This window comes from Zerene cesonia, chromosome 15, assembly GCF_012273895.1.
Source record: "Zerene cesonia ecotype Mississippi chromosome 15, Zerene_cesonia_1.1, whole genome shotgun sequence".
Taxonomy (NCBI): domain Eukaryota; kingdom Metazoa; phylum Arthropoda; class Insecta; order Lepidoptera; family Pieridae; genus Zerene; species Zerene cesonia.
Window position 1 is genome coordinate 6,943,489 of NC_052116.1, and position 8,109 is coordinate 6,951,597.

Consider the following 8,109-nt stretch of genomic DNA (forward strand, 5'->3'; position numbering starts at 1 on the left):
TGGAAACCTTCAATTTTCAGTTCTTTAAGTATAATAGTGGGCTGTAGAACTGTCGCTTTGGGCATTTTTGCTGGATCCGTTATATACGCTTATACTACCGCACGCGGCAACTCTTCCATACTGATTCATTTTTCCGATAATGATGCTACTTATTTCCCCTCAGACGTTGTCAAAATAACAATCAATGCCGTTTGGAGCCGCTTCTGCAAGGGCTTTATGTATATCAGCTGTTTTATAATTAATTGCTTTATCGAATCCTAAGTCTTTCTCCAACCACTGCACTTTGTCATCTGAACCAGCTAATCCAATCACTCTGCAGCCCTTAATCTTAGCTATTTGACCTACGACGGATCCGACAGCCCCAGCCGCTCCCGTTACTACAACAGTCTCGCCAGCTTTGGGTTGGCAAATTTCGAGCAAACCGAAGTAAGAAGTCACACCAGGCAATCCAATAACACCAAGAGCAAGTTCAGTGGGCAATCCTTGTAAATCAGGAAGTTTATATACCTTTGCAAATGGGTCATCTGTTTCTTTAGCGTTACTGTAATCGCACCATCCTTCGTGAGTTACAACTTGTGTCCCAACAGGGTAAGAAGGATTCCTTGACTCCTGAACTGTTCCAATTTGAAATCCGAATTGGTCATACGGTGCCGGAATCTTTGAATTCAAGAAACGGAGATACGGGTCAACACTTATCCATTCAGCTTTAACAAGAAATTCTCCTTCTTTGAGTGGAGGGAGTTCATATTCTACAAGATCAAAATCCTCGCGTTTTGGAACTCCTTGAAAATTTTTATTTACTACGTACTTCCTTGCTTTCACCATGGTCGAATAGTAGATATTTTGAAGTTCTTGAACTGTCCTGAAAACAATGGAATATTGTTCGTTACTTGTGCTATGAATGGATCGTAGAAGTGATTAATTCTAATCTATTTTGTGCTAAAGACATTTCTTGTTTGTGAAAGAAAGTTTCTTGTTGTGGAAAAGGTACCGTATTGAGATTGTGATTGATATACCTACATTTTTTTAACAATATAGGACGACTTAAAAGCTGATTATAGCTTTTCAGTCGGCAAGCGTTAACTGTATTTTGATATTAATAAATGGAAACTTGAAGAATATAAACAACGCTCACATTGGACTGTATAAACTTGCAAACGGCCTTTTCTATTAAAAGTAAACGTTCTGTGATTATTTTCTTTTTCTTGTTTGCATTATTTTATTGCTATTGAAGATGCACTCAGTACTTTGAAATTAAATTCATATATAAGGTTTCATGTTTAATATAGAATCATACAGAAATCATACAATGAGCGTGTGTTTCAGCCCGATAGTATCCGGCAAACAAGTGTTTTTCGTTTTTTTTTTTTTTTTTTTTTTTTTTAATGTCATAGCGGGCAACTGAGCTGGTGGTTCACCTGATGGTAAGCGATCACCTCCGCCCATAAACATTCGCAAAGGTAGGGCCTCTGCGAATGCGCTGCCCGCTTTTTTGGGGTAAGGGAAAAGGAATGGATTAACGACTGGAAAGAAGTAATGGACTGGGACGGGTGAGGAAAAGGAAACAGGCCTCCGGCTCCCCCACTCACCGTACGAAACACAGTGGCATGCCACTATTTCACGCCGGTTTTCTGTGGGGGTGTGGTACTTCCCCGGTGCGAGCGGGCCCAATTCGTGCCGAAGCGTGCTCGAATCCCACAATACATCGTTTCTGATGTATTTACCGTTTTATTGAATATCCAGATTTGTAAAATTTTAAAAATAAAATAAAATATTGCTAAGGTGGAGCTTTATCTTTAAAAAATTATAATATTGTAAAATAATTTAGTTTTTGAGGATACACAAGGTAACGATAAGCTCCTTAACAGAAAGAATGAACAATAATAATCATGAGAAATATTGCTTTATATATATAATATATCGATATAATTCGATGCCAATAGCTTTGCAAAATTTGTTCCACCAAATTATTTAAAAAAATAAACAAAAGTAATAACACTCCGACAAAGCGTATTAAAAGAAAAATCGTAATGAATTGAATAACCTCAAAAAAGCGCTGTATCGACTGTTCACGATGACAAATGATATAAACTTCAATTCTCTTGATTAACTACTCACCTACGTAAGTGCTCACATTAAGGCTACTTCATTAACTAACAATATTCGATGATAATCCTTGCTTTATGTACGATGTCATTGTTACGTCTATCATTTGCCCAAAGATAACTGTTCACATACGTTATGCATGTATGTGTTAGCCAATGAGCTGTTGTGGAGCACACTAAGCGGGGTTGGGAGGGGAATTAAAACAATTTATATAATAAGAGTTTTAAGGATACGAAAGTGTGCAATAATCTAAATATATATAACTCAATGACTGACATAGTGATCTATCAACCACTGGACGAATCGGGTTAAATATTACTTTTTGAATTTTGAAAGCTTGCGTAGACTATAACGAGAAACTGTTTAAACATGGACAATTGGCATGGAGAGATTTAAAAATATTAATTCTCTTTACTCCCTTATATATTACCTCTAACAAGGAAAGCCATAAAAATGTCAATTAAATGCTACTGAAACTGAAATGATAAGAAGGTAATATTTCGAAAACTAAATAGAGCTCGGAGTGTCAGTGCGGAGTATATACACAACCAATGTAATAATAAATGTACTTAGTTTTGGTTGAAATGCAGTCTCTAATTTGTTAGTTACTAGTTAAAAGAGACATTAGAAATACCAAAAAATATTAATAAGCTGATAGATATTGGCGGAGACGCGCTGAAATCACCGTTAATTAATCACCGTCCATCGGTTCCATGAGTGCTACAAAAGGTATTCGGGGTCAAACGTCTAAACGGTTAGAGGTGAGGTTTTTTATGTATTTCAGTGAAAGAAAGGCATGACCATTTTTATATAAATATTGATTATTTTTCGTATGCAATTAATTATCTCGTTATTCTTGCTAGTTGATAAAGTTGTTATCTTTATTTATAATTTTGCTATATAGATGTAAACTTGCAAAAGAAAAAAAAAACGACTGTATGAGTATGCAATATCCATTTCACGATGATATTTAATATAGATTTAGATTATCGTCAGTGTATTTTTTTTTTATGTTACAGTCGGAAATGGAGCTGGTGGGGAGCGGCCTTATGGAGTGGGAGGAGCCTTATGGTAAGCGCTACCACCGCCCATGAACATTTGGAGAGGCATAAGGTCCATTGCAGACCTTACGCCTCTACAAATGGATTGCCGACTTTTTGGGAAGGGATTTAGAAAGGATTGGCGATAGGAATAAAGGAAAGGACTGGGAAGGGTAAGGAGAAAGATATGGTCCTCCGGCTCCCCCACTCACCGAACGAAACACAGCAGAATGCTATTTCACGCCGGTTTTCTGTGGGGGTGTGGTACTTCCCCGGTGCGAGCTGGCCAAATTCGTGCCGAAGCGTGCTCGACTACCACATTCAATTGTATTGTATTGTTTAAGTTTTGTAAACTTTATGTGTTTGGGTTATGTAAATTTTAAGAAGTTTCATCTTATTATAATTTGTTTTCTTTCGCAATATAAATTTTTGTTATCATTATTTACAAGATGCTCGACTCGGCTTCGCTCGGATATCAATATTCCTGTTTTTTCCCAAGGGAGCATTTAATCGGGATGAAAAGTATATTTTCACCCAAGTCAGCATACCCTGTCTCTTTACAAAATTTCATCAAAATCCGTTGAGTAGTTTTAGCGTGATTGACAGACAAACAAACTTTCGCATTTATAATATTAGTGTGATTAAAATAACATATTTACTTTAATTATTAATTTTTGTCCCAAGGACGAAAAAATGTATAATTACCATAAATTATACGTTACATATATTTATGAGAAAATGTTTCATAACACTAGTGTATATAGGTTTCTTCCCTTCCCTTACAATTTACTTACATAAATTTTGTATATACATTTTTATAAACAGTTATTATTTTATACTTATTTTCATTTACTCATACAAATCGAATATGTAATCGTAGAATCAATAATCAATAAAATAAAAAATTAATAGGAATGTTATATTTTAACAACAGCTTTCCCAGTATTTTCTCCTGCAAGCATTCCAATAAATGCGTCGTAAATGTTATCAAAACCTTCTGTCACGTGGCTTCTTACTTCAATCTGTCCATTTTTGATCCACTGCACAAGATCAGAGAATGCCTCTGGCCATCTGTCCTTTGGCTGAGACCAACGAGACACATGGAAACCTTCAATTTTCAGTTCTTTAAGTATAATAGTGGGCTGTAGAACTGTCGCTTTGGGCATTTTTGTTGGATCCTCGTTATATGCGCTTATACTACCGCACGCAGCAACTCTTCCATACTGATTCATTTTTCCGATAATGATGCTACTTATTTCTCCTCCAACATTGTCAAAATAACAATCAATGCCGTTTGGAGCCGCTTCTGCAAGGGCTTTATGTATATCAGCTGTTTTATAATTAATTGCTTTATCGAATCCTAAGTCCTTCTCCAACCACTGCACTTTGTCATCTGAACCAGCTAATCCAATCACTCTGCAGCCCTTAATCTTAGCTATTTGACCTACGACGGATCCGACAGCCCCAGCGGCTCCCGTTACTACAACAGTCTCGCCAGCTTTGGGTTGGCAGATTTCGAGGAAACCGAAGTAAGCAGTCACACCAGGCATTCCAATAACACCGAGAGCAAGTTCAGTGGGCAATCCTTGTAAATCAGGAAGTTTGTATACCTTTGCCAATGGGTCATCTGTTTCTTTAGCGTTACTGTAATCGCACCATCCTTCGTGAGTTACAACTTGTGTCCCAACAGGGTAAGAAGGATTCCTTGACTCCTGAACTGTTCCAATTTGAAATCCGAATTGGTCATACGGTGCCGGAATCTTCGAATTCAAGAACCGGAGATACGGATCAACACTTATCCATTCAGCTTTAACAAGAAATTCTCCTTCTTTGAGTGGAGGGAGTTCATATTCTACAAGATCAAAATCCTCGCGTTTTGGAACTCCTTGAAAATCTTTATTTGCTACGTACTTTCTTGCTTTCACCATGGTGGAATAGTAGATACTTTGAAGTTCTTGAATTATTCTGAAAACAATGGAATATTGTTCGTTACTTGTGCAATGGATGGATCGTGGAAGTGATTAATTCTAATTTATTTTGTGGTAAAGACATTTCTGGTTTGTGAGAAAAAGTTTTTTGTTGTGGAAAAGGTACCTTATTGAGCTTGTGATTGATATACCTACATATTTTTAACAATATAGGACGACTTAATAGCTGATTATAGCTTTTCAGTCGGCCAGCGTTAACTGTATTTTGATATTAATAAATGGAAACTTGAAGAATTTTAACAACGCTCACATTGGACTGTATAAACTTACTAACGGCCTTTTGTATTAAAAGTAAACGTTCTGTGATTATTTTTTTTTCTTGTTTGCATTATTTTAATGCTATTGAAGATGCACTCAGTACTTTGAAATTAAATTCATATATAAGGTTTCATGTTTAATAGTTTGATTTATTTTAAGCTTAGCCTCGACTCGGCTTCTTTGGTCATCCTTATATTATAGCATAAGATATAAGATATAGAATATAGCATAAGTCAATAAAGCTTTTTGTCACTGAAATAATATTGAAAATATGAAGTTCTATTCAAGTTAAACATTAAATCACACAAGCAATCAACTACAGAAATCATACAATGAGCGTGTGTTTCAGCCTGATATTATCCGGCAAACAAGTGTTTTTCGTTTCTGATGTATTTATCGTTTTATTGAATATCAATATATGGAAAATGTTAAAATTAAAAAAAATATTGCTAAGGTGGAGCTGTATATTTAAAAGTTATAATATTTTGTTAAATAATTTAGTTTTTGAGGATACACAAGGTAACGATAAGTCCTTAACAGAGAAAGAATGAACAATATTAATCACGAGAAATATTGCTTTCTATATATAATGAATCTATATAATTCGCTGCCAATAGCTTTGTAAAATTTGTTACACCAAATTATTTAAAAAAATATACAAAAATAATAACACTCCGACAAAGCGTATTAAAAGAAAAATCGTAATAAATTGACTAACCTCAAAAAAGCGCTGTATCGACTGTTCACGATGACAAATGATATAAACTTCAATTCTCTTGATTAACTTCTCACCTACGTAAGTGCTCACATTAAGGCTATTTCAATGACTAACAATATTCGATGCTAATCCTTGCTTTATGTACGATGTCATTGTTACGTCTATCCTTTACCCAAAGATAACTGTTCACATACGTTATGCATGTATGTGTTAGCCAATGAGCTGTTGTGGAGCACACTAAGCGGGGATGGGAGGGAAATTAAAACAATTTATGTAATAAGATTTTTAAGGATACGAAAGTGTGCAATAATCTAAATATATATAACTCAAAGGTGACTGACTGACATAGTGATCTATCAACGCACAGCCCGAACCACTGGACGAATCGGGTTAAATATTACTTTTTGAATTTTGAAAGCATGCGTAGACAATAACGAGAAACTGTTTTAACATGGACAATAGTCATGGAGAGATTTAACAATATTTATTCTCTTTACCCCTTATGTATTACCTCTAAAAAGGAAAGCCATAAAAATGTCAATTAAATTGCTACTAATGGGTGATTAAAAGGTCGGAGTGTCAGTGCGGAGTATATACTTATCAAATGAACTTAGTTTTTGGTTGAAATGCATTCTTTATTTTGTTACTAGTTAAAAGAGACATTTGAAATACCAAAAAATATTAATAAGCTAGATATTGGCGGAGACACGCTGAAATCACCGTTAGACATAATATGTCAAAAGGCAGGTCTCCATCGGTTCCATGGATGCTACAAAAGATATTCGGGGTCAAACGTCTAAACGGTTAGAGGTGAGGTTTTTTATGTATTTCGGTGAAAAAAAAGTCAAGCTCATTTTTATATAATTAATGATTATTTTTCGTATGCAATTAATTATCTCGTTATTCTTGCTAGTTGATAAACAAAGCTGTTATCTTTATTTATAATTTTGCTATATAGATGTAAACTTGCAAAAAAAAAACGACTGTATGAGTATGCAATATCCATCTCACGATGATTTTTAATACAGATTTAGATTATAGTCAGTGTATTGTTTTGATTTGGAAACGTTATGTGTTTGGGTTATGGTTTATAAATTTTAAGAAGTCTTATTTAATTATTGTTTCTTTTCTTTCGCAATATAAATTTTTGTTATTATTATTTACTAGATGCTCGACTCGGATATCAATATTCCTGTTTTTACCCAAGGGTGCATTTAATCGGGATGAAAAGTATCTTTTCACCCAAGTCAGCATACCCTGTCTCTTTACAAAATTTCATCAAAATCTGTTCAGTAGTTTTAGCTTGATTGACTGAAAAACATCCTACTAGTCTGATTAAATAACATATTTACTCGAATTATTAATTTTTGTCCCAAGGACGAAAAAATGTATAATTAACATAAATTATATGTTACATATATTTAAGAACAAATGTTTCATAACACTAGTGTATAAAGGTTTCTTCCCTTCCTTTACAACTTACTTACTACATAAATTCTGTAGATACATTTTTATAAACAATTATTATTTTATACTTATTTTTATTTACTCATACTAATCGATTATGGAATAATCGAACATATACATTATATCGAATATATAAGCGGAGAATTAAAAATAAATAAAAAAAAAAATTAATAGGAATGTTATATTTTAACAACAGCTTTCCCAGTATTTTCTCCTGCAAGCATTCCAATAAACGTATCATAAATGTTATCAAAACCTTCTGTTACATGGCTTCTTGCTTTAAGCTGTCCTTTCTTGATCCACTGCACCAGATCAGAGAACGCCTCTGGCCATTTATCTTTTGGCTGAGACCAACGAGACACAATGAAGCCTTCAATTTTCAGTTCTTTGAATACAATAGTGGGCTGTAGAACTGTCACTTTGGGCATTTTTGCTGGATCCTCGTTATATGCGCTTATACTACCGCACACAGCAACTCTTCCATTCTTGTTCATTTTTCCGATAATGATGCTACTTATTTCTCCTCCAACAT

At 34.6% G+C, this 8,109-nt stretch overlaps 3 protein-coding genes across 3 annotated transcripts; all 3 read right to left on the minus strand.

Annotated features, from left to right (window-relative positions):
- Positions 1-104: 104 nt before the first annotated feature.
- On the minus strand, positions 105-855 carry LOC119832335 (prostaglandin reductase 1-like). The gene has a single exon (XM_038355999.1). The coding sequence runs from the start codon at positions 823-825 to the stop codon at positions 160-162; it is 666 nt and encodes a 221-aa protein (XP_038211927.1). The 5' UTR covers positions 826-855; the 3' UTR covers positions 105-159.
- A 3,187-nt stretch (positions 856-4,042) lies between these two features.
- On the minus strand, positions 4,043-5,074 carry LOC119832331 (prostaglandin reductase 1-like). Its single transcript, XM_038355996.1, has one exon. The coding sequence runs from the start codon at positions 5,072-5,074 to the stop codon at positions 4,064-4,066; it is 1,011 nt and encodes a 336-aa protein (XP_038211924.1). The 3' UTR covers positions 4,043-4,063.
- Positions 5,075-7,756: 2,682 nt separating this feature from the next.
- Positions 7,757-8,107, minus strand: LOC119832512 (prostaglandin reductase 1-like; the record flags this gene model as incomplete). The annotated part of the gene is made up of 1 exon (XM_038356173.1): positions 7,757-8,107. A coding segment is annotated over one exon (351 nt), but the record flags the coding sequence as incomplete, so codon positions are not given.
- Positions 8,108-8,109: the final 2 nt, after the last annotated feature.

Excerpts from the sequence above, each read along its gene's own strand:
- LOC119832335 (XM_038355999.1), bottom strand. The coding sequence starts at position 825 with ATGGTGAAAGCAAGGAAGTACGTAGTAAATAAAAATTTTCAAGGAGTT.
- LOC119832331 (XM_038355996.1), bottom strand. The coding sequence starts at position 5,074 with ATGGTGAAAGCAAGAAAGTACGTAGCAAATAAAGATTTTCAAGGAGTT.